The sequence below is a fragment of the Pavona decussata genome, unplaced genomic scaffold (genome assembly GCF_977016875.1).
Source record: "Pavona decussata unplaced genomic scaffold, jaPavDecu1.1 SCAFFOLD_228, whole genome shotgun sequence".
Lineage (NCBI taxonomy): Eukaryota > Metazoa > Cnidaria > Anthozoa > Scleractinia > Agariciidae > Pavona > Pavona decussata.
This window is the reverse complement of record NW_028145633.1, coordinates 58,921-86,572: the sequence shown is the minus strand read 5'-3', so window position 1 is coordinate 86,572 and position 27,652 is coordinate 58,921. Positions and strand designations below refer to the sequence as shown.

Below are 27,652 nucleotides of genomic sequence, written 5' to 3'. Positions count from 1 at the left end.
CTAGTCAGTACCACAGTAGCCGAGATTACAGTGAGGTGTGCCACTGAGGTAATACACGTAGAAAGAGCCGCAGTTCCTCACTTGGATGGTAGTTGACCACTGGCAGCAACCTGAATCAACCCAGTGAAAACACACCCTTCTGCTAACTTGACCATCAGCAACACTAGGGTGCCCTCCTGTTAACCATCCTGTTGCAGAAGTGCCACACCTATCAACGGATGGGCATGAAGAAGCCATTTGTTTCCCTGCAGCGCCCTCAAACCGATACCACCCAGAGAGTCCACTGTCACAACGAGAGGCACGTGTGGTGTGAGTTATCTTTCTGCCAAAACCGATCAGACTGTTATAGTTTTGGCATCCTAAAGAGAAACAGTAAAAGTTTCAATTCGCTGTCATATCCCAGGACCTTGTTACCAGTGTATAAGGTTTCTAAGCATTAAAATTATCATAATTATTATAATCATAATTGAAAATAATTTCAGCAACACCATTCCAGCTCGTAATGCATTATGCTGCTGGGGAAAACAGGGGCGTAGCTACCATACAGGCACATGCGCACGCACGTACATTAGAAAGCCTACAAACTGAAAATTATCATTATAAACAATAAATAACATAAAATAAGAAATTAATCTTGGGATTTTAAAAGATCTTCTTTCACTGCAGTTCGTTAAATTTAGCAAGACAAAGTAGACGCACAAGTCACGGTTGATTACCTACATCTCACAAAAATGTCGCCGCTTTTTGGGTGGCAGGTGCAAAAAGGTCATATTGTCTCTCTTTCATTTATTCATATTCATAAACATGTGGAGGTTGACACTGGTAAGATCCTCATTGATTTTGCAAACGTAAGAACAGGCGTTTGTCTCTTTGCCTGCATGTAAAACATCGATGACAGTCTTTATTATTATTATTTTCTATTTCTCAGTGCGGGTGCAGGCGGGCTTCTGTAAATCATGCAATCTGACTGGTTCCGGCAGCTGGCGGAATTTTTCGATCTTTTCTAAGAAACCCGAGCGGATTTTCACCCAAATTGCTGCCATAAATATAGGCGAACATTTGATGAAAACGAATTGTTTTCTCAACTTAAATACTGAACAAAAATCTCAAAGGAAGGGGTGGCATCCCCTTTTCCTCTCTTATCCGCCCGAGTATTAAAATTAAGTCGCAGTATAATAATACGGTTGCTAGATTGTTTCACACAAAAGAACTTCTGTTTTCTTACAATAACGACAACCGTATGACGTCATGAAATCCAAAATGGCGGCGCCCGGGAAATTTAAAATCGAAAGAAGGCGATAATCATTTCTAATTTTTAGTACACTTTAATGTCACTTCTACTTTTTAAACTAAAATTTAGAATTTAGACACTATCTCTGACAATTTACCGTCAATTTGTTGTCGGAGTGTCAACCAACGTTGTGACGTTTCCTTAAACTTATCTGGTTATAAGGGAACAAATTTCGTAAGTCTTTTAGATGTTCGCGTGACATGATTTCTCTGTGGCAACAAGATTTAGAGAACCATATTTATCGAATTTTTTTCTCTTGTCAAAAAATAGTGTTTCTTTGTTACGTTTTAATTTGATACGATAGTGTTTGATGAACCGGTTTTGGAAGGTGGTCGTGATAAATCACGGACCTAATTCCCACGTCGCATGACATCATCTCATGCTGCGGACGCCAAAGGAAACAGTTTTGGATGTACTTATATCCTCCAGGTTATATTGCAGCAATTTAAATAGAGTTAGGCAATGTACACGTATGACTCAATCACGTCACTGATTACAATATTGATAATAATAAGGACCTAGTAACTCGGGTACATAAGCCCTCTCTCTTCACATCTGTAGGACTTCAGAAATATTATTGTAAACACTGAACATAAACAAAGCAGAAAAGAAATTAAATTTTTAGTGACAAACAACAACAACAACTAATACTTCTGGGGTACTATCTCTATATTTCCTGTTCTTTTCGCAGAATAGCATCCGTTAGTGTCAATTATGTAGACCTATGTTGAAAATTAGAGGATGTATCCAAAATACAATTAGCAAATTGATGTAAGTACTTGAATTTTGTTAGAAAAAGGCTCTCACCCGTTTTTGTAGGAAATAATGTAAATGGCACACAGCAAAGTGTTTGTATTCACTGCAAATTTAGATTATTACAAACCGTCTTTTTGTTTCTCTAAATTCCAGCCAAATAGGATGGCGGAAATACAACGCGCTGGTCTTGCGGGAGAAACTGACCTCCCTCCAGCCTCAATCTTCAATCAACACATCCGGTTTTTGTTCAGAAGGATACCCGTTGACATTATTTTTTCTTTGCATTTAAAATTAGAGCACAAAAATCCAGAAGTGGTGGGAATAATGTAAGTATAAAAGAGTCCAAGAAGGGAATTCAGACCGCAAGAACACAGAGGAGATTGCCGAACTTGGCTAAATTCTTAAAATGCCAACCTAGAACCGAAGGGCATCGAGATATAACCTACCAAATACAAATGGTTGATGCATGCCCTAATCCGATTACCGTTTATAAAAACCGAAGAAATATACTGCATCCAATACCTAGAGATTCAAATGAAAACGGTGTGGGGGCGAATAGTTGGTGTATCAAGATATTTTGACTTAGCTCGGAGCGCTGCACCGATATGATGTATACAAATTAGTAAGATGACGAAGATGGGCAATAAATTTTTGACAGATGAATTTTCGATGGCTGACATCTATGCACCGACATCGTAATGTGATCTTGTGTTATACCACTGACGGATTTTATATCACTAAAAACTGTCTGGTTTGGCAAATCTTATCTTTCGATAGCAAGAGCTTTTATCTTGCCCATTCGCCTCCAAATAGTGTGCCGGCCGTTTCCTTTTAAAGGCTTACGCAATTTGAATATTCCATGTATTTATTCCTACATTTTGAGAGGGAAGTAGAACGAGTAAAATGAATTATCAGGACTTTATGTGACTAACAAAGTTCTCCAAATTCCTCTATCCTTTTTTCTTGATTAATTTGTGCCATTTGGTATGGCGGAGATAAAGCGGGCAGTGGGTTGTTTTTCGTTCAGAGAAACACAAACGGAAGATGAAAGTAAACGTGCCAGACTGAAAAGACCTTCCAATGCATACCAAAGAAATACAAATCATCGATCATTCACTTTTCCTAAAAACATCTGAACGAAATAGCATTTAAGCAAGTGGATGGCAGGGTTACTTGTACGGAACGGGAATAAGTCATGAAAAAGACCTAAGAAGAATAAGTTTACTTCTCATCCGCCCTACCAAGTGGGTTGTTTTGCAGCGTTCTTGTACGTAAAGACCTTCAAATGGCAGATTTCGATTATATTCAGGAGAAGGTTTAACGGGAGACGCATGAAAGACGCATGACACATAACGACACATGAAAGACGCTAGGTCAGAGACGCGCTAAAATTTTACCCAGGTGGCCTTACGTCTGATTGAAAGATAAGAATACGAAGAACAGATGTGTATTTTGTCTTTTGAGGACGAACCTAGATAGCCCCCTTCCTCAAAGATAAACACACCTAAAAATCGCACAATTGTAAAACTGTCCTATGGGTTAACGTTTATTAAAAGGTTTAGAATTTCTAATTGAGATATTTTAAAATAAACTTTGCCTATGAAAAATAAACCGGAGTCCATTGAATTATACGATGTTGCTAACATCAAGTAAGTAGAGGTTATTTTTTTTTCTGTGCGTGTTTATTTATTTGTTTGCTTGTTGATTGTTTTTTACTGCTTACAGTAATGGGTAGCATAACACCATTCTAAACACCAATGTTCTCCGTTTTGAGCTAATATTAAAAAAAAAACCGCAATGGCCGAAGCAAATTTAATATGATTTTTAATTAACTTAAATTAGTGTTAACATTCGTGGCATTATTGCAAAGTTGATTTGAATGTTTCGTTACAGAAACAATTCATTATATTTTGGAAATTCAAACGATCACATATATAGTAGACTCAACCTGTGTGGGCCCTTATGATTGAGATTTAAGGGTTGAGCCAATGCTTTGGGCATATTTTAAATGTTTGGTACATTGTCTGCATTTCTTTAATTCTTCAAAGCATTTTGCTACCTCAACGACGAATTTCCTTGAGAAACAGTTACTTTGCCATTAAGTTTAATCATAATTTGCTTCTTCCCGTTAAAATATATATGGACAAACTTGGCGATTAAGGTTTTCTCTTAACCGTTTTTTTTTTGTTGTTGTTGTTTATCGTTATTACGATCATTATTTTAACCTGTATCATCCTTTCTTTATGAACTGTTTGTATAAACGAAAGCTTGGAATTATCATGTTCTAGTTGCGTTTATAACACAGTCACAGAGCGTCTTCGTGCTTTACTGAACCGCATTTTTTTCACCGAAGGGTAGTTAACAATTATTCACCAAAGTGGAGGTAAATAGTGACGGATATTTACCTCGCCGCTACGCGGCTTAGTAAATATCCATCACTTTAACCAACACTAAGGTGAATAATTGTTTTAATATATACCACACAAGCTGAATAACTAGCGGACCAAAAAATTCCTTCCTTTTTGACGGTATACCGACAAATGGTGGGAAATTTTAAAATCTCGCGCGCTGCGCGGTAAGCCCGGGGGAAAGCGATTTCTTATTGTAGAAAGTTCCGTCTCACTTTCTTGCGAACAAATAAAACTTTTGAAAGCACTTGTTTAGCTGCTAAGGTGTTATTTCTTCAATTGTTGTGTGAAATTCGTCTCGTTGATCAGTTGAAACCATGATGCAAAACATTAGATGTTTCATTGTTTGCATTGTAATTATAGAGCTCGGCAGTTTTCGTAAACAAGGTATTGTATTTTCATTTTTTGCCTTAGAATTTGAGGTTGGAAAGATTAAAATGCCGTCAAACTAAACTTTGTTACCATTTTTGTATATTTTGTAACAGCTGCCTCAAAGTAATTTCCTTTTAAATGCCGAAAGGGGAAACGGGAAGCCATCTTGTTTCTCTTCGGCTACTCTTAGGTGAATAATACTTGGCTAATCACCTCCGAGCTAGCCAATCAGCGCGCGCGAATGACACTTTTCACTTGTGTGGTATATACTAATGGAGGACTTTTACCACTGTCCACTGACACTGGGGTGAATAGCTGCTTTACTATATACTAGGCTAAATCAGTACGAAAATGGTGAATTTTTTTAATTGTTTATTCCTGCCAACAGTTACATTTTTCGTAAGATTAATTTGCATTTGTAACCAACATCTTTTTTTCTTTCACCGTTTTCATCGATTAATTTGGGGTTGAAAAGATAAAGCTTTAACTGTGAAAGTTGCCAAACTGAATTTGACGGCTTCTTCGTGTTAGCGGGGACAGCTTATCCGTTTATTAAAAAAAAAAAAAAAAAAAAAAAAAAACTTTTCGTTTGTTACGGTAACAAACAGGGATGCGAGCTTCGCGAGTTGCTTGGAGGTGCTATCCTGAGTTTCAGTAGCCAACCAGAGCGCGCCAACAACGCTATCAACTACTTTAGCATATACTAAAACAAAGTGTCTCTGCTTATACAGGAGGATCCCAATACATGACAAAAACGAGTAAAGGGCTGCCTCCTCTCCACTTTTAAGTGTGTGTGTGTGTTTGTTTGCTGACTTTTCCTTTTGACGTGTCTTTAAAAAATTAAAGATATCAATTAATTGTAACTCACCTGGCGCAGGATGCGTGCAGTTTTTCCCGCTTCCTACATAGGGATGGTTACATGAGCAGCTGTAAGATCCCAGAGTGTTCGTACATGAAGCAAAATTGTGGCAGTCGTGGATGCCGCTGGAACACTCATCGATATCTGTGAATAAGAATGATTTAATGTATCAAGACGCAAAGCAAACTAAGAAATAAAGTGGTTAATAAATAATTAATTTTATGCTTCTGAAATTTGCTCCCTGACAAGTTTATAATCGGCAACAAGAAAGTTAGTTAAATTAGTTAAGTTGCTTACAGGCCGTTTTGTCTTTATGGTTTCGTTTAGCGAGAGTTTTAGAAAGTTAAGGTTGGGTTACGGAAATTTAATAAATACTATTCCGCTAGTATAGTACACAGTTGAAGTAGCTTACCAGTACATGTTTTTCCGTCGCCCAAATATCCAGAATTACATGCACAGGTGTGCGATCCATCGTTGTTATTGCACATGGCATTGACATCACAGCTATGAGAGTTGGTAGAACACTCATCGATATCTACAAAAATGTAAAGAGGGAAAATCTCAGTGATTATAATTAATTCATATGGAATTTGCACTCTTGTTTAATCGTTCTAAAATTCCTCTGCTTGTTTTCCACTATTGCATTCAGTTTGTCATTTCTGTCACTGTTGTTGCTTTTCGTGGTCATTGTCGCTGTTGCCGCTGCTGTTGTTGTTTGGGCAATGAAACACCTATTTAATGTATGGAAAGTTCGCGTAATTTTTGGAGGCCCCTGTTAACTTCAAAATGACTTCGCCCAGAAAAAATTTGTCACTATACACAATTTTATGCAGTATAATTAATTCGTCTCTTTGGACAATTTACACGAAGCACCTGATAATAAATAAATAAATAAATAAATAAATAAATAGGTGTGCAAAGCTGATGTACAAACCATCTTGTCTTCAATTTTTTGTTTACTATACAGCGAGGGTACCTTAAGTTGCTTTAATTTACGTACATGTTCCCCACACTATTTTTATACCCATGAACACAGGTTCAGTTATAAAATGTAATTACGTACCAAAATGAATAAAGCGCGAATTAAGATAGCTTACCAGTACATATCTTTCCGTCGCCCGAATATCCAGAATTACATGCACATGTGTACGATCCGTCGGTATTACTACACGCACCATTAACACCGCAGCTGTGAGAATTGGTGACACATTCGTCTATATCTGAGCAAGTGTAATGAGAGCAAACGTTGCATATGGAAACTGTCGTAAGCTGCATCAGCCAAGTTCTTTTATTTCTATATGGGAAAGTCTCTAAAAAGCCTGGGTTTGTTTTGTCGTTCTCGCTGTTGCCGTTAGGCAACAGATTAAAACACCCACTCATCTGGACTGGTGGTATTAAGAAAAGCTTAGAATTTCTAGTAGTCCCTGTTACTTTCAGACAATATGACCTGGTATAAGGCTAGAGTCTACGATTACAATATTACAATAATGTAACTTCCGCGCTATCACTGTACATTTTTTTTTTCACAAGATCATCCTCTTGATCGCCGTCATAACTTGGTATGCATTATTTTCAGCCTCGTCCTCGCTATTTTACCGTTGTAGTTCTCACCGTCTCGGTCAAAACATTATCACCATTACAACTTGGATGTGGACGAGAATTATATTATATAATTATTTGTTGAATCATTATTTATTTATTACCATTGCAAATCTTGCCATTTCCCGTATATCCGGATTTACAGCCACAGGTGTACGAGCCCTCGGTGTTTTGACAGGCAGCATTGGGGTCACAGTCAAAGGAGTTTGACGTACATTCGTCTAGGTCTGGATACATACAAAAGACAACAAGATAACCCTATGCAGGCAGACGGAGCGGGGTGGGGGGGGAGAGGGTGCCAGAGCCTACTTTCAGCGTTCATAACTGTCTTTTTCTGTTGTACAAAGGAAACAAAACTTCATGGCATTTTTTGTTGTAGCAACTCGCCAGGGAAACATTTGGAATGGTAGACAAGAGTTCACTGAATAATGGGATTGCTTTATAAAATATTTTTGGTCGGTGTAAACGAATGTTTGGTTTTGTCAACTGAGTTGATAAAGTAATATGGTACTGACGATTCTACTGTTAGCCCTTTGTCAGAGCGAATCAAGGCGTTGTAGGTTGTACCCTGGGGCGCTTTCCATTCAACAAAAAAAAACCGGTTCAATATTTCGGAATTTCTGCTGGTCAAATGGAACGGGTCCCTGAACTTATGAATCACGTGAGGAGGCACACGAGGCATGCTGGGCTGAAATTGTGGACTTTTCGAATGTTTTCGCGGCTTTAGAGGAAGATGATACCGGTCGAGTTAAACTATTCTGTTATCGACAGCGAAGACGATTTAATCCTTCTGGCGGCAGGTTCCTAGCTCTTTTTTAAATCTTGTAAACGGATATTTCGAAGCAACGATCCCTGCTTATTTGTCGGGGGAATTTAAAAGCCATTTCCGCATGACTCGACAAACATGCGAGTTGTTGGCTCAGGAGATCATGCACACCGGACGCATTCCAACTGGGAACACATCTGGACGGCCTACGATTCTGCCGGAGAAGCAAATACTGCTATTCCTATGTGGAGTGTAGCAAATAAAGAGCCCTTTCGTGACATTCGTGGTTTAAGAAAACGTCGAAAGTCTCAGACAAACAACCACAAGCAGAACATTGATACACTTCCATAGCCATTTTGTTTGCGGCTCTTTCGGCTCACGTGACGTTCGCGCTCGGCCGGGGAGACTAAATCCGACACTCATCGCGAATGGAACAGAGAAAATTTGGTAATTCCGAAAATTCCGGGAAGAAGGGCAAGCTCAAAAGTTAGTCCTAAACTTTCGGAAATTCTTTCCGGAACTTTTCCCGTTCCATTGGATTTCTGACCGGAAATCTCGGAAATTTTGACTGAATGGAAAGTGCCCCTGTTTTCGGTGGGGCTACGCTATATAGTCAGGAACATTTAAAGTTAAAGTGACAGCTGATTTGATCCACGACGTTAATCATTCGCAGCAAAAATAGCTGATTAAGAAATAATCATCACCGATTTCTCCTTCTAAACGTTAACACCTTTGACGCGAAGCATAAAACACTATGAGTAATACTCATTTGAGGCAATTTTTCGTTGCTAGATGGATGTTTTGTTTTTAACTATCTAACATTTTAAAGAGCGCTTTTAAATATATCTCCACAATGCTACTTTGAAGAAATGCTTAAGACCGTCGTTCTCAACACCCGGTTTCTCGAGGAAAATTTGACTACATCTGTGGCATACTCACTCCAGACATTCAAGGTACAGTACGAGGGCTACGGATAGTATTTGACTGCTGAATTAAAATATTTTTAGCCGACTTCCTCGCTGATATAGTCAAGAGGGGTTCTACTACATTATTTTTAAAAATCATGATCGGATACCGATAGCATGTAACTATCCTTTCGGAGTCGTCAACTTCGTTGTAAATTCTCTTGGTTTTTTGCTGCTTTACGCTGGCAACAAACTAATGGATTCCACTGCATGACCTCCAATAAAACAGTCTCAGTAGAAAATATTGGTCTGAAGCCAGATTGAGCTTCAGTTAACAAAGAATTTTTGTTGAAGTAATTATATAGTTGGTTAAAAACAACTCTTTCAATTAGTTTACTAACAACAGGCAGAACTGAAATTGGTCTATAGTTACTAGGATCAGTCTTCAGGCCTTCTTTGGATATAGGGGAAACTCTAGCTAGTTTCCAAGCATCATGAAATATTCCCGTACAAACCTTCACATGTTTCACCACCGTATCCGCTCTTGCATTGGCAACTGTAGCCTCCTCCTGGTTCATCAGTGCAGCTTCCCTCATTCAAGCACGGACTCGAATCGCATGATAGAATTTCTGAAAGGTAATGCAAAAAATATAAAATTTTCAATCTTCAAAGAGAACAAATTCCCTATGGGCAAACAAACCAACAAAAGAGGAAATCGAGTGCAACAATATTATGATCCTCCCAGGTTTGAGGAAGGAAAGCGTAATTATTTGTGATAGTATATTTTTATCAGTAATGTGTGTATTGTCCGCTATTATATAGAGGTATAACTGCTGGGGATAGGCTATGTTGTCTGGTATTTTGTAATGCAAGATTTTATTACGTCATGTGATAAAAGTATTCGTACCGACTGCGAGGTTGTTAGTGAAGGGAATTACTATGCCTATGGTCTGGAGTACGGCGGTAAAGGCAGAGTAATCTAGTTCGACGAAGAAGTAGTGTGATACACGTCTTAAACCAGATTTAGTAGCTTAAGAAGCCAGTGTTTTAGTGGCTATCCTTTTGTATTGTAACACTATCTAGACCGGACAATTTTCAACTTCTGGGACCTGGAGGTTAATAACTACGAGGATATTCTTGGTTTTCACGTGACGTCACCAAATTCTAAAATTCAAACCGGTAGGCCTACAAAATTTTTACCTTCATTCAAGGAAAGATTACCTAAAAATATGTCTTTTCACAATTTCTTAGCTCGATGTCGTACTTCCTTTTAAAAACAGAGCTTTTTCCAGTTTCCATCGTGCGTGACATCAAGAGGACGGCCATGACGGAGCTGTTCGTATCTTAAAAATGACTCTTCGGGTGATTTTCAGCAAGCATTCTAAACAATTTAAGTTTGAAGAGAAATATTTATTTAAACATTCGAAAATTCACAAGGGAAAACAAACCTCTGTTCTGGCCAAAGTGAACTCCTGGTGTTTTTTCCTATTTCCGGCTGCCATGTTGGTGCCAACATGGCGTCTCCATACTAAGCTCTATAAATTTGTGTGAAGCATTTTGTCAAATAACTCGATTACGGAATACCGCACCGGTCTGACGTTTGGACAGATTACTTATTTACTTATCATCTATAACACGTTAATTTCTTGACTTCATTCATGGAATGGTTTCCATTTTTTTAAATGACGTGACAAAAATCGACAATTAAAACCGGCAATTGAGATATGACAATGAAACTTAAGAGCGCCTGTCCGTAAATAGCAAACATATCGCAGCAACGGTGGAAAATTCTATTTTTTTTCATATTTTAATGATCGATTGGGTAGCATATGAACAAAATCACTTTTTAGTTTTTTTCGGTGAAATACCCTATTTATTTCAAAGGAAAAATGCAAATAACGAAAACCTGTTAAAATCATCATTAGCCTGCGTAGCAGTCGTTTCCGTTTCCTTCAAGCCAAGCGGGGCAAAAAGAAGCAAAAAAAGTAGGAGCGGGGGGGAAGGGCGGGGAAGGAAAGGAAACGCCTGCCGCTGAGCCCAGACATTTTACCGAACGCCCCCAAATGGCTTCGCTCCCTTGGGGCCTACACTGTCACGTCAAATGTCACATGAGAACCAATCATTTTTTACTCGGCTTCTGGTAAATCTCAGCGCCGGAAAACAAAATCGCGGCGGGCAACTTGTTTACTTCAAGTTGCAGTATTTTAGAAGATTTTCTCGAACTTTTCGTCGCTCGAACAAAGCGTAGATAAAATTACCCTAGACGAATTTTACTAATGTTTTAGAATATCAGCTCATTTGCTTACAGCTGGAATTACAGACAGAATGAGCTTGTCCCACATGGCTAAATACTTCCTCGCGTTTCCAGGATAAAATAGCGTGAAATACAAAGTCGTTCTAAATATCGAAAACTTCCTTTTCAGACCGTGGTTAGAACTGAAATTTTCCTACAAAGTAGTTACTTGAGGCCTCCTCAACCTATTTATGATTACAGAGTTTGAATAAAAATTTCTTTGTTCGTATGCGAAACATGCTTTCAGACCAGCCAAGTTTGCTTCCAATATGTTGTCGTGAAACTATATTTTGAGCGTGACCGAGAATTCTTGATTTTGCTTGATGTTAATCGACATTCGCTCTTAAAGCAGTCCTTTGCTCCAGTTTCAACTGAATTAACGTATCTCCCTGCGAGAGTAGTTTAGTCGTTTCCAAAGCAAAGCAAACTCGAAATCGAAAGGACACTCGAGAGAGTTCTTTTCCACCTCGGCCAGTATTTTCATCTTTGATAAACGGTTGACCGGATGTCGTTTTGGTCTATGAGTTTGATTGACAGACGATTGACCAATGGTAATACATCATTGCCTCCCGTTCGCTGACGAACGGCGTTCGGTAAAATGTCTGGGCTCAGCGGCAGGCGTTTCCTTTCCTTCCCCGCCCCTCCCCCTCGCTCCTACTTTTTTTGCTTCTTTTTGCCCAATGCCCTCGCGCGCTTGCCCCGCTTGGCTTGAGGGAAACGGAAACGACTGCTACGCAGGCTAAATCATCATTTGAGCCGCTATATTATTACACGGGTTAGAGCCTCGCGTGTTAAAAAAAACAAAAACAAAAACAAAACAAATCAGATTACTGCCTTTAAAACACCGAAATATTTTTTTACAATCTCTAAATATCTGTTGGAATGTTTTTGGGAGATATTGTGATGTTCTGCGTATACGAAATCATTTAATTTCGAAGGCATTAAATTCATTGCAGTAAAAGTCGTTCGTAAATGAAATTAATTTTCAGTATGTGCGAAACCTACAAATTGATTAAGCTTCAGGTGGTTAAGATAAGAAAAGGTAAGAAAAGTTCTTTTTACAGATGCCCTATTTCACATAATGTGGTTTTCAATAGGGGACTGCATAAAAAAAAATAAAGAAATGACAAAATATTAACAATATCAAAAATATTAAAATATTAAAAATGGATGAAACTAGGAAATGTCACACTAAGAAAAACCTAATTCAGACTTAAAATTTTTAACTAATGAAATTCTAAAAGCATCAAAAGGTTAACATCTCATGTCTTCTGGAAGGGAATTCCGGTCTGTCAATGCACTATTAAAGGATCTGAGTAGTCCCCAGTTCGTATTTGATCTAATAGATCTAATAGTTTCCTTGTAGCGGGTGTTTGGCTGTGACAGTCTAAGCCTCGAGTAATCATAGTGTTTCTTTCACTGTCATTAATAAAATTATGCATTAAAAAAACACCGTTGCATTTGTCTTCTGGTTGATAGTTTCATCCAGTTCAGATCAAGAAGTGCTTGAATGTTAGAACGATGGTCTATAGATTCCTGTAAAAAAAAATTCTTTGAGAAAATGATTTAGAGTTATGCGAAAGCTTTTCAAAGTCCGTAAAAAATGCAACTACTTGACCTTCCGCGGTAAACTTTGAAGTTGCGGGTCAGACAAATTATCAGGTTAAAATAAGCACATAGAAAAACATTTAGAAATGTTCTAACCTTACAATATGCTGGAAAAGACAGGTCCAAAGGCCATTTAAGCACGATTCTCTGGCCATTTTGAGATCTGTTTGAAACCTCGGATGCACACCGCGCAAACTGTCAACGTATCCAGTGGTCGAATACCAATATTTGATCAACTTTCGGCGCTTTTTATCACGATGCATCTTCTTCGAAGGCTTAGTCATTTGTGAAGTATTGCTCCGTTTATAAAGCACGGAAATATAAAAATTGATCACTGCTAGAATGGCTAAAACATGTTCGCGCTTAAAATCTGTCTTTCATTGCGGGCAAGCCGTTTGTTCGTCGCGCAATGCAATATCATGAACATTTTAGGGGGCTGGAGGAGGGTGAATATGCAAAAATTCTTGATTACTGAACAACTACATACTGAAGGCAGCAACAACAGCAACAATTAAGATAGTGATACCCTTAGGTACGTTCTTTTTCCCGTTTCCATTTTTTTACGAAGATGACCACAAATATCGCATTTCCGGTATAAATGGCCGATAAACAGCAATGAAACAACGCACTCCTTCGAAAATATTGCCTTTCTTTTGTTTCCTGAGTGAGTGGAATTCTAAGAGAAAATTGAAGCACCCACTTTTTCTTGTTCTACTTTTTTTGTTCTACCGTAAGTCTTGGTGACTATGGCTTCGGGTGGTCATTCATCTGTGGGTTTTAAATTACTTTCTTGGGGGTGAAAGTTTATGATGTCTAAATTAAATAATAACTAATTTAAAGTTCTTACTAAATTTAAAAATAAAAAAGGCTAAAAAATTCAATTGAATTATTGGAAATTATGGTTTTACGTGACGCGTATGGGCCGCAACATCATACGGTTCCGAGAGCAGTACCTCTCTTTTCCTGGCTGGTTTTATACCAATATCTTCCTACGCGCATCCCCACCCTACTCCTCCTTGTGTCCATAAATACTAACATTTACCAGTCCCTAAGTGTCGCGCATCAGGTTGGAAACAGAGAACTCTTTCACATTTCAGAATGCATTCATTAGTCAATAGGAGCTGTTTCTGCTCCTCCCTTTAGTGACTTCTGTATAAACAAAACACCATATCCTGTTACTAGCCCCATCCACCATTCACGAGCAACATACTTACTGCAGCGATTAGTTATCACCAGTCGATTAACCTACCATTGACGTGCTGTCATAACCTCGCCCCCCCCCCCCCCCGCTTTTTTCCCACCACTCTATAAAATACCAATGACATAGTATGACGACAAACGGTTTCCTGCAACGCAAGATATTTGGGGTTTCATACTAGAATATATTGCATTTTAATGCCAAAGATAGAAAGAACCTAATCATCCCCTCCCCCATCCCCGCCCCAGCAACACTCCTAACAAACCGATCCAGGATTTCAGCACGGCAAAAGAAACGTACCTAAAGGTATCGCTATCTTAATTGTTGCTTTTGTCTTTGTTGCCTTGAGTATGTACTAGTTCAGTTACTACCTTATTATAGGAAATTAACAATGCACTTTATCTACGCGATTTTACAAAATTCGCCTTAATTTGATGTATCTTAATTAATGTCGATGTAAATTCAATACACGCTATTTGACATTGTTATTTTAAAGCATCTTTATTTCATTACAAAACCTTATTAGTTCATGACTCCTCTATTGGCTCTTCAGAGTCACTATCTGACAGGCCGTCTTCGATTAAAATCGAGTTCAAAATGTCTTTTGATTGATCTTGATACTCCTCTGTCTCCCCGAGAGAATAGCTCACTTCTTCTGTTTTCCTCTTTAAAATTTCCAGTACCCGTTCGTCCTCCCAATGCACGGTTACATCTACTGGTATTTCTAATCCGCCTTGAATCATTGGAGACCGTTTGTATTTTATAGATTTCACCTGCCCCATTACGCTAGCTCCTCTCTTCAATGAAAACCAGACATATCGGCTCATTTTCGGCTTGAAAAAAAAAAAAAAACCTAGAAACATCCGTACACTTGGCTTGGAAGGTTTTATTGACGTAGGACAAAACGCAGTTTGGCATTCAGAAATGTAAAGTGCGAGCTTGCAGAATTATGAAAATCTCAGTAAATAAGGTAAGATGCTTATCGAAAAATTCGCGTTTATATTAATGCAGGTAAACCTAACTTTTGAAAAATTCGCGTCGCGTTGTCAACGTACATTGTTAATTTCCTATAATAAGATAAGGCGTCGAAGAAGACGGTGATGAAATACGCCGAAAGTTGATCAAATATTGGTATTCGATCACTGAATTCGTTGAAAGTCTGCGTGGTGTACATCGGACGTTACAAACAGGGCTCAAACTTATGCGACGAACGACCAGAGAATCATGCTTAAATGGCCTTTGGGCCTGTCTTTTACAGCAATTAATTGCATCATTAATCGCAGAGGTAAAAGTCAACCACTACTGCAAATTGCCTACATGTTTAGTCTTACTTTGGCCAGTTGTTGATTGACTGTTTATAATCATTTATTGTTGACTGATAACAGACTCTTTCGTCCATGCCCTTCAAAAAAGACGGTCGAAAATCTCGGGGCTAAACTGTTAATCAATATTAATTATACGCCTTAAAAATAGTTTATAATAGCTTTATTTAAAGGCCTAAAGGTTTTGGTAGCTACCAGATATTGTTACAGCGAGAGATCGAGAATAATGTCATTACGAGAAATCGTCTACTACAAAATTACAAAATAATATCTCTATCTTTTCCTATCCAACCATTACGTAATGGCAACAGCCTTAGGTCATAACAGGTAACAATAACAATCCTTCTTTTTTAGCTGAAAAATATTCCCAAATCATAAAACAACAGTAATCAAATTGCCCTTACCTTCACATGTCTCACCAGCGAATGGGCTCTTGCACTGGCAGCTGTAGCCTCCCCCTGGCTTATTAGAGCAGGTTCCTCCGTTTAAGCATGGACTTGAATGACATGGTACATTTTCTGCAAGGTAACGTTTAAAATACTACATTTCCAGCCTTCAAAGAGAACAAATTTTACATGAACAAACAAACCAAGAAGATAATAAAACAAGTGCCGCGATATTATAATCCTCAGGCCGGCAGGTTTTAATAAGCAAAGCTAAATTCTTTTTGATAGCATATTTTCATCATTAATGTGCGCATTGTCCGCTATCGATTGGAATCAGGCATGGCGCAGTGTTGACAGCACTCGCCTCCCACCAATTTGGGAAGGGTTAGATCCAAGTACTCGGCGTTACATGTGCGTTGAGTTTGTTGTTGTTTTTCGACTTTCTTCTATCAAAAGTCCATTTAGGGTGCTTGAACACAGTTTGCGCGCTCTTCACGAGCTCGGTGCATGACACTATTAAGCGCGCGCTATGGCTGTGGTAGGTAAATAAGACGTCGATAAGTTGATCCCTCAACTTAATATCAATGGCTCAAAAGTTTTGTCGTTAAAATAACTCAGTTTCTTGTTTCTGAACCTCTTATTTTTTCACCGATCAAAGAAAGCGAGTTAACGAATACCTAAGCCTTCTTGCATGCTTTTCATCTTTACTATGAAATCCTAATAAAAAGTCACACAGGCGCATTTGACCAAAACTCTGTGACTCGTTGTCTTAGTGGAAAGGAACTGTTTTCTAAGGAACCGAAATTTGACAAAAGAGTAGTTCTCTAAAAGTGTAACTCGCCTACAAACAAAAACCCAAATCTGACAGAGGGTATTTTGGCAAAACATTAAAGTGCAAAATAAATGAACAATAGATAAAAAATTATTAAATGAAAAAAATTCTAATGAGCACGTTTTCTAAAAAATTAAGGAAACCCATTATTTGAGTACCGTCAATAGCTTGGCGCGTTGCTATGGCAACGAATATACGAATACATTCCTTCTCGGTTAATCTTGCATCATGCTAATTTTGGGCACCTAGAAGGGCAGCTAGAAGTACATGTTTACTAAGACCTGTATACTAAAAAACTGTGTCCGGCCACCTTAATTGGCTAGAAATTAACAAAGATAGAACCCCCACATGATCAAACAGTAGTTAAAACACTCAAATGATCTAAGACCATGAAAATAAACGTTAGAAAGTCGATTTTGATGAATGAGACAAAATTTTTAAAACAACCTGCCTTTCTAAATATAATGAAATGGTAAATTCAAAATCAATTGACACTCTCCAACCACAGCAAATTATTTCCACATAAATTTCTAAAAACTCGTAAGGTTTGGTGGCGCTTTGCTCAAATATTTAAAAATCCGAAATAATGATCATGTTTGCATTACGTCACGACTTTAGGTTACGTTTAGTTGTAGGCTAAATGTGGATGGTTCAATGAAGGTAAAAAAAAAAAAAAACACAAAGTATTTTTTAAATTTAGAAAAAAAGGCACCATAGGCAAGAAACCATCTCCCAACTAAAGCAAGCGGATGAAAGTTTTGTGACTACAGACAAGGAAATATTACATCAATACGAAGCTTTCTATAGGAATCTCTACCGTTCTAAAATAGGCACGTGTGGTGATGAGTATGATCACCTCTTTTTTGAAAACCCAATACACAAGAAATTAAACCAACACGAGCAAGGTATTTGTGAAGACCCCTTGACTAACGAGGAATGCCTGAAGGCATTAAAAGAAATGGAATGTACTAAAATGCCAGGCTCTGATGTCTTGCCGGCCGAATTTTACGGAACGATATCTCTGTACACCTTCGGAACTATGTCAACTATGCTTATCTTTGTGGGCAGCTGTCCGTGTCTCAAAAAATAGGCATTGTCAAACTAATCCCGAAAAAAGGCACTGAACCTTATTTTGTTAGAATTGGCGTCCAATTATTTGGTAAACTGCGATTATAAAATAGCTGCGAAGGCTATCGCCAACCGACTAAAACAAGTTCTCCCTAAGCTTATTAATAATAATCAAACTGGCATTCTTACAGGTAGATTTACTGGGGAAAACATTAGACTTAGTGATGCTACAATTAATTATATAGCCACCTAAAATATAACAGGATAACTGCTACTCCTTGATTTTGAAAAGGCTTTTGACACACTGGAATGGTCGTTAACCATTAACAACTGGATTAAACTGTTTTATAACGGCACAAAAAGTTGTATTTTAAGCAATGGCTGGATCAGTGGCTTCTTCTAACTTAAAAGAGGGGTAAGACAAGGCTGCCCTCTTTCACCTTATTTATTCATTCTCTGTATGGAATTTCTAGCATAGAAAAATAGCGAGATCAAGGGAATAACAGTGAACGGACGTGAAATAAAAATCAATCAGTATGCTGATGATACCAGTTTTATTCCAGACGGTCACAAAAGATCTTTTGATACCTCTCTAAAGGTACTGGATATGTTTAGCGAAATATCTGGCCTCTGCTTAAACCGTAAAAAACCGAATGGAATGGTGCAAAAGGAGGTAGCGAAAATATACTGTGCCCTGAAACCGAGTTGAAATGGATGAGAAATAAGGTTGAGACTCGTGATTTATCACTTCCATTGGTTATCGGTTTTAAGCCCCAGTTTTTGCAAGACAAAAATCATTATTTTCTATTTTTAGTCGCGAGATTCTACATTTGGACGCGTAGGACGCATGGCCAATGTCATAGAATAGAAGGCTTCAACCTTTTCCTCTCACATTACAATTTCAAAAGCTGTTAGTAAAAAATTATTATCTGTTGCAAGGAAGATCACGTGCGCATCACATATCTGAAATTATGTAACTACAAACAAATATGTAAATACCTTGTGAATTTAAATTTTACGTGCGTAGCGTTGTAATATGTGTAGTGCACTAACCGATGTAAGCTTTCTATTTTGTTAATAATGTATCGTTAGCATTCTATTTTTGAATAAAAAAATTAAAAAAGAAAGTTATAGGTTACGTTTAGTTAGATTGCCCGTAGACGAAACCTGAAACCCACGGTCTCAATGCGTGATGTTTTACTTTCTCTGAGATCACAGTTTATACCTCCACGGAATGACATACTCCGGTGAAGAACGTGTTTTGTTTTGTCTGTATTGTATTGTACTGTATTGTATTGAATTGTATTGATCATAAACGCAGCAGATAAATTTGCAAACAGTATTGCTTCGAGCGTTACCCCGCAAACATCTTACTGTGAAAACGTAATCTAAAAACGTCCCTCACAAAGTTTAGAGGTATCATTAACCCAGGATACTAAAAAATATGCAGTCTTTTAATGTTGTAAACAACCGCAATGTTCAACGGCAACCTTAATCGAAAACAAAAAGCTAAATCGGTTTTGCTTTAAGTGTATCACAAACAGGTGGGACAATGTACATTAAGCTTGTCATAAAATAAACTAACCATAAATTAACCATTAACTGAAAGTTTAAACATTCAGTTAATGAAATCGAGTTAAGTGCCTGTTTTCCCGTTTTCCCCGAATTACACATTATGCGACTTAACCAGCGAGAACAGTGACGTACCAGCAAACTGATCCTGGAGTTGTTTCGCTGTTTTATTCAGAGATTCAACGGCAGACTGGAGCCCTGCGAGATTAGAAAGGAGTGTTAAACCTTAATAATAAACATTTTTGGCATAGGCTGTGAGAAAAGTTACACAACTCTTCGGTTTGATCTAAAAGAAGCAAGGGATGTCAAAAACAAATTAAAGTGATGTTTCAGTTCTCAACAATTATTGTCATTTGTAGCAGGACAAATGTGATTTCTGAAAATGGAAATAATCTTTCAATAAGCTAGAATGCTAACTTTCATGCCCAACGGTCTGAAGGTTTGAATACTTGACAAATCAGTATTTTTTGTACAGGGGCGACAAGGCCTAATAACATTTTTTAATTAATTTCTTGGTAAAAAAAAACGTTGCCGTATAACTGTTAGCAACAGGAAGATGATAATAGCAAGAGATTTTAGGCCAGTAGAGCACAACGGGGATATTTAATTAATGAATTAATGACAGTTCAACCTACCCTAAGGCGTTACCTCCAGAGGATCAATTTTACAAACTTGATTTGTATGGAAAAACATTTGAGCGTGATTGAATGGCTAGGGGGCAAAATTTGTGTCTTGTATTTTAGAATGGGGGTTTTCTAGGGAATGAATAAACCTGAATTGTAAAAGCAACCAACCTTGGTTTTCACTCTTCAGTTCATTCAATTCTTTGGTTTGAGCTAAAAGAAGAAAGGGATATCAAAAACATAAATCAATGAGATGTTTTTATTTCTTTCAATAATTGTGTAGACTGTACAAAAATGTGTTTTAGTTCCGCATTAAAACTCAAGTAATAGGGATTTTACAACAATTGGCCACTTCACCAATCATCGTATTTTGTTCCTGGACCAATATTGTCTCTAGAAACGGAAATACTGTCTTTCAACGAGCTAGAACGCTAATTTTTCACAATCTGAGGGTTTGGACACTTCTGAAATCAACAGATTTTGTATTGAGGCGACAAGGCCTAATAACATTGCTCTACTTAGTTTCTTGATTTAAAAAAAGGCGTTGCCGTACAACTGTTAGCGATAGGAAGATCATCATAGCAAACGATTTTAGGCCAGAGGAGCACAACGGAAAGAATTAATTAATTACAGTTCAATCTACCCTGAATCCTTCCCTCCAGAGGATCAACCTTCACAAACTTGGCTTGTGTGCAAACGCATTTGAGCGTGACTGAAAGGTAAGGGTGCAAATTTTGTGCCTTGTATCTTAGAATGGGAGGTTTCCTGGCTAGGTTCTTTTGGAATGAAAAACGATTTCTATGGGATGAATAAACCTTAATTACAAAAGCAACCAACCTTGGTTTTCACTCTTCAGTTCATTCAATTCTTTGGTTTGAGCTAAAAGAAGAAAGGGATATCAAAAACATAAATCAATGAGATGTTTTTATTTCTTTCAATAATTGTGTAGACTGTACAAAAATGTGTTTTAGTTCCGCATTAAAACTCAAGTAATAGGGATTTTACAACAATTGGCCACTTCACCAATCATCGTATTTTGTTCCTGGACCAATATTGTCTCTAGAAACGGAAATACTGTCTTTCAACGAGCTAGAACGCTAATGTTCCACGATCTGAGGGTTTGGATACTTCAGAAATCTGTAGAATATGTATTGAGGCGATAAGGCCTAATAACATTTCTATACTTAGTTTCTTTATAAAAAAAAGCGTAGCCGTATAACTGTTAGCAACAAGAAGATCATCATAGCAAGAGATTTTAGGCCAGCAGAGCACAATGGGGTGATTTAATTAATAAAGACAGTTCAACCTACCCTGAAGCGTTTCCTCAAGAGGATCAATTTTACAAACTTGATTTGTGTGGTAAAGCATTTGAACGTGACTGAATGGCAAGTGTGAAAATTTTGTCTTGCATCTTAGATTAAGGGAGGGGGGGGGGGTGGGGTGGGGTTCAATGTTTGTTTGAAATGAAAAAAGATTTCTTTGGGATGAATTATCCTCAATTGCAAAAGTAGCCAACCTTGGTTATTACTCTTCAGTTCATTCAATTCTTCGGCTTTTTTGTATCACAAACGGGTGGGACAATGCACATTTAGCTTATCATAAAATAAACTACCCATTAACTGACCGTTAACTGAAAGTTTTAACATTCGGTTAATGAAATCAAGTTAAGTGCCCGTTTTCCCGTTTTTCCCGAATTACGCATTGTGCGACACAACCAGTGAGAATAGTAACGTACCAGCAAACTGATCCTGCTGTTGTGCCACTGTTTTCTTCAGAGTTTCAACGGCAGACTGGAGCTCTGAGAGATTAGAACGGAGTATTAAACCTTAACAATAAACATTTTTGGTATAGGCTGTGCGAAAAGTTACACAACTCTTCGGTTTGATCTAAAAGAAGAAAGGCATTTAAAAAACATAAATTGATGAGATGTTTTAGGTATCACCAATCATTGTAGTTTCTAGCCAGACAAATGTGATCTCTGGAATTGGAAATAATATCTTTTAATAAGCTAGAATGCTAATTTTGATGCCCAACGGTCAGCGGGTTTGAATACTTGAGAAATCAGTCAATTTTTGTATCGTGGTGATAAGGCGAAATAACAATTCTGTACTTAGTGCTCGATAAAAAAAGCCCATGTTATATGACTGTTAGCAATAGGACTGAAGGCATCAGAGCAAGAGATCTAAGGGCGTTTTAGTGAAACATAGCCGATGAGCAGAGACTTGATGGCATTTTACAGACTTGATTTCTGTAGAAATTTATTTGAGCGTGACTGAATTGCAAGGGTGCGAATTTTCTGTCTTGTATCTTAGAATGGGGGGTTTTCTAGATTCGTTTAAAGTGGAAAAAAATCTTTGGGATGAATAAGCCTCATTTGCAAAAGCCACCAACCTCGGTTGTCACTCTTCAATTCTTTGGTTAGAGCTAAAAGAAAAAAGAATATCAAAAACATAAATCAATGTAATTGAATTTTAGTTCCGCATTAAAACTCATCTAATAGGGCTCTTGCAACAATTGGCCGCTTCACCAATCATCGTATTTTGTTCCTGGACCAATATTATCTCTAGAAATGGAAATACTATCTTTCAACGAGCTAGAGCGCTAACTTTCCACGATCTGAGGGTTTGGATACTTCAGAAACCAGTAAATTTTCTATTGAGGCGAGAATGCCTAATAACATTCCTCTACCTAGTTTCTTGTCTTAAAAAGAGAGTTGCCGTATAACTGTTAGCAATAGAAAGATCATCATAGCAAGAGATTTTTGGCCAGTAGAGCACAACGGGAGATTTAATAAATGACAGTTCAACCTACCCTGAATCCCTTCCTCCAGAGGATCAATTTTGTTGTTGATAACTAAGACGTAAGAAAGGAAGAAAGAATCATTTCATTTAAATGTAAAAGTCTTAATAAATGAAGTGATGACTGTAGACACTGTGAACCACAGAACAAAACATTGTAAAATGTGCACAACCCTGAAAAAAAAATTCAGGTGGTGGGAGGTTGACCATAGTTGGCTACAAATGCGAGGCTGAGAATTTGAATAGGGGACTACCACAGAATAGATCCAGCTGGAAAGTCAGAACTCTGAACATTCGGTTTACAGGCGCGTGCATCTCACAATTCGCCACACTTCAACATCTGCTTAGTTTTAATATTTAACTCATTATGGGAATTAAATAAAATATGTTTCTAAAATCAGAGGAAGAGAACCAATCGACGATATGAAAGAATTAAAAAGAGGAAGAAAAAAGGTAACAAATTTGAAAACATTTCGTGGAAAGCTCTAGTTTGGCTGGTTTCACTCACATTTTGTACACATCTTAGAACACTTCTTAGCCCTTCTTGCGTCTGACGTAATAAGCATGAACGCCATCAGGACACTTACAATGAGAATATAGGTAGCCTTCATGATGAACTTCGTTATAACCCGTTCAGATCTATAAAAGTAAAACAGAACATTTGTAAGAAAGAAAATATTAAGTAAAACAGCCATATCTTGACTTGTAGTACCCCCTTTCCAGAGTAAAAAGATACTAATTTTAAGGCTTACTCGTCGACTCCTTCCAAAAGAATAAACAAATCAGTAGAAACAGAGAAGTAGGTACACTACATTAATTCTGACTCCAGAAAACTCTCACGAGATTTTTTCCCCGGGCTGTAGGCAGATTTCATTTGAGTTTCCTAACACCAAATCTAAAGTGACCACATTAGCCAATCACAGAAGACGTAAACACAACAACCAACCAATCAGAACTCGAAGCATTGCGTGCAAGCAGGTCGTGATTGGTTCTGGTTTTGCTTCTCATTGGCTAAGAAAGTGGTGCGAGTTTAATTTTGCTAACCATTCACAACACGTGGTGAAGCAAACGTTAATTACTACCGACACTCAATTGAAAAGCGCTGCAATCTAGGCTTTACTGTAACGGGGACTGATGAGGAATTGAGAGTGAGTACAGATATAGACTTGATAAAGAAAGAGACCAGATTGGGAAATTTGATTAAAATTGAATTGAATAGGCTGCTTTACAACTCCAAACGTTTTGTTATATTCTTTATATTATTACTAAGAAGATCTGTCATGCGTTTACCAAAGCTAAGGGAAAAAATCCTTTCATTCATGCAGACATAATAAGTTTGGTAATGATTTAGAATCATCAGTTAAAAGAGGATCAACGAATTTAGCTTTCCTCACAAATTAGTTGTTTAAAAGTTGAACCAGAACCCAGAGAATGAAACTTCTGTTTCTTTAAATAATGTACGTGAACATTTTTTTACATCATATTTTCACCGTGGTTTGGCGTTATTTTGAATCTCTAGGGAAATTTCGTGGAGTTTTGGGAAGTCGTACGTCAAATGTTAGAACCTTTATTAATTTATACGTTTTTTCAGTCTTCAAAAGAAAAAAAATAATTAAGAACGCATTGAAGTTTTACGTAAATCAGCAAATCAGCGGGGGTAAATTATAAAAAAAAAGATATATCTAACTTACGGCTGGTGAGCATAACATCTTTTTAAAGAAGAATTGAAATTAAAAGCAACAGCTCGAGTTCATCACAGGCGCAATTAAATAAGCCACTCCTCTTTAAGTTTTAACAATTCCTGCTGGTGGCTTAGACGATTCCACACTGCTAACCGCCGAGATCACGGTCTCAAAAAATGACACCACCCGATTGCACTTTGTTGTTCAACAACTCGGATACAGCACGGTTTATAAATTATTCCAACGAGTAATTTCTTCAAAATAATATATATATTGTGGTTCAGAACCTTTTATTAGTTGAAAAAGTTTCAAATCAGTTTGATTTTTAATTCCCTTGTGAAAGTCAAAAGCACGCAAATGATGCGCGTACAGCTTCCAGGTTGTTACAAATCTCGCTTTTTTGCAAGCCAAGAGGGAATTTTCACGATTTAAAAAGTAAAAGAATGAGTTAAAAGAAGATAAACGAATTCAACGAATTCAGCTTACCACAAAGAATTGCAAAACAGTTAAAAAACAGAGAATTTTTTTTTCTACACGCGGGACCTTTCTTCCATGAAATTCTTCGCCATTTTGGTGCATTTTTAATAACAGTCTCAGCGCTGTATCATTATTGATCACGCCACGAGTTGAAACTTTTTCAGCAATCTAAATTCACTGCTTATTTTTCCGCTTTCTAATTTCCTTTGCCACCTCATCTCCAATTCGTTAGCTGTTGCCGCTAAAATACTTAATGCATTTATTCACATTGAGAAATTTGTGAGGTTTTTGGACAAAATTCTAATGGCAAATGAACACCTTTTGAGACCTTATCGAAAAATAAATTATTGCACATGTAGACAGAGCAGTGTCGCACTATTCTGACAAACCACGAGCTGGGACTCGCTCCTGTATAAGGATTTGGGTTTCTTCAATGTTCTCTTTAGCCTCCGTCAGAGTTGCGATTTCTGTAGGTTCCTCTTGAACTGAAGACGAGAAAACTAAATGGTCTATTTATTTATGACAAATAATAGCCACAGTTTCTATAACAGAAATTCAATCTCAAAACGTTCTCTCCTGCGCTCTATTGTTACAAACAAACGTAATTACCAAGCCTGTTAGAATAGCATTGATTACACAAAGAAACGGAAATATTGAAGCTTTAAAACCCCAGTTTTATGCCCTTCATTTGACGGACAAATTTTAATGTTTCCATACTTAAGAAAAACTTGTTTTTTTTTTTTCACAACTTATCATTTGGCTCTGTAGCTATACACAAATCATGATTTAAAAGGGGATAAACGAATTCAACTTCCATAAAATATTAATTGTAAAGCAGCCGAAAGTACGTTACTCTTGTGTGTGTATTAAAAAAGCTCAGAGAATGAAAAATTTATTTTCCGCAAGTAAAACACTTCCTTGAATAATTTTTTGACAACTCTGGTGTATCTTCACTCACAATCTCCGCGCTCTATAATCAAAATAAATCGCGCCAAAACTTGAAGTTTAGAACAATACGAAATCGACGTTGTTTTTTTTTTGGCATATCTTATTTACTTTGCGCTTTTCGGCTTCTAAATAATCTCCAGTTTGTTAGCTGTTGTCGCTAAAGTATTGAAATGCCTTTCATTTTTGGTTTAGAAATTTGTGATGTTGCTGGGAAGCTAGCACAGACTCTAACGGGGAATTAATTAATATCTTCTGAAGCATTATTGCAAAATGAAGCATTGCCCTTGTAGACAGGGAAAAGAGTTTGTAGACTTCTTTAATATCCTCTTAAGCTTCCGTCAAAGCTGCGATTTCAGTAGGCTCCTCTTGAACTAAAGACGCAAGAACTAAATGTTCTATCCATTTATGACAAATAACAGCCATAGTTTCTATTATAGAAATTCACTCTAAATCTCCCGCCTTTTATTATTAAAAACAAACGCAATTACCGAACCTGTTTAAATAGCATTAATTACACAAAGAAAGGGAAATATTAAAGCTTTACAAGCCCAGTTTTATGCCTTCTTTTTCACCAAAAAATTATTTTATACCGTTTCCAAAGTCAATGAAAGCTTACGTTTTATATCGAATCTTTTTGTTCAGTAGCTACACACGATTTAAAGTTGAATAAACGAATTCAGCTTCCCTAAAATGTTAATTGCAAAGCATTCAGCCGAAAATTTGTTACTCTGGTGTGCATAAAGAAACAGAGAATGGAAGCTTTGGTTTACGCAAGTAAAAACATTTCTTAGTTAAATTATTCCCTACTGGCCGATGAATCTTCTTTCAGAATATCAACGCGCTACCCTCAACATCTAGTTGAAGTTTAGAGTTCTATTAATTCGTTAGTTGTTTCTCAAAGTCTAATTTTGTTTGAGGCCTTTACTTCTGTTAGCTGTTATTGTTAAAATACTAAAATTCCTTTATTTAGGTTTAGAAATTTGAGTCTCGTTTTTGGAAAGGTATGGCAAACTCTGGCGGGAAATTAATGGGAATACCCTCTAAGACATTATCACCAAATAAATCATTAGGCTTGTAAACAATACTCTGAAAAATAAACAAAATTCCACTGGGACTTACTTCTGGATGGAGAATTCGAGTTTCTTCAATTTCCGAGACAGTTGCCACGCGGTAGTCTCTCGTTCAACCGAAAAGCGGTAACTGACGAAAGCTTATATTCTTGTGTGCCCGTTGATAAACATCAATTTGAAAATACATTTTCAATCTAAACAGCGTTTCTTCAGGCGCTTCATTTTTACAAAAGAACACAAACTGAAGTAATAATGCCCATTGCCAATTACTCAATGTAATTAAATCGTGCAAAGATCTGTCACTCATCAAACGCCTCCACAACACGTTGGCAATTAAGAAAAGTCTGAAATCTATTCAGACTGATGATTTGATTTAAGATGTTGTTTTATATTTAAGTCTTGCAATGCCAAAAAAGCAAAACCAAAACAAGAAACAAATCACACAGATAGACAGAAGAAAGAAAGAAAAAAACTATCAGGGGAAACAATACTCAAATTTAACTTCAACCAAATCTATAGGAACCGTCGAAGCCACTAGCAATCAAAATACTATGTATTTGCATTTGCTTATTTATACTAGGAAAATAGGAATCTGGTGTGTGCTGAGAAGAACCTTTCTTTTTTTTAAGAATAGTTTATTGTAATGTAATAAGGAACAGTAACTATAATACACATTACAAAAGAAAATTATAAACAAACGGGGAAAAAAGTTAACAGTATATACAGTGTCAGTTTTATTCCCTCATTAATTAGTGGTTTTCAGTGTTACTGCTATTTCAGATTTTTTTGTATGAGGATTAGAAAGTTGACGGGCCGAAA

At 37.3% G+C, this 27,652-nt stretch overlaps 1 protein-coding gene and 1 long non-coding RNA gene across 2 annotated transcripts in view; one reads left to right on the top strand and one right to left on the bottom strand.

The window, feature by feature from the left end:
- LOC146458774 (uncharacterized) lies at positions 1-26,935 on the bottom strand. The gene is made up of 14 exons (XM_085090257.1): positions 26,883-26,935; positions 23,165-23,295; positions 22,670-22,711; positions 21,594-21,656; positions 20,696-20,737; positions 20,030-20,071; positions 19,371-19,433; positions 15,782-15,895; positions 9,472-9,585; positions 7,390-7,512; positions 6,784-6,906; positions 6,099-6,221; positions 5,696-5,830; positions 1-359 (listed from the first exon to the last, which is right to left on the bottom strand). Exons 2-14 carry the CDS (start codon positions 23,265-23,267, stop codon positions 1-3), a joined length of 1,446 nt encoding a protein of 481 aa, XP_084946383.1. The 5' UTR covers positions 23,268-23,295; positions 26,883-26,935.
- LOC146458772 (uncharacterized) overlaps positions 1-27,652 on the top strand; it is a 54,431-nt gene that overhangs the window by 3,414 nt on the left and 23,365 nt on the right. The window lies entirely within an intron of this gene.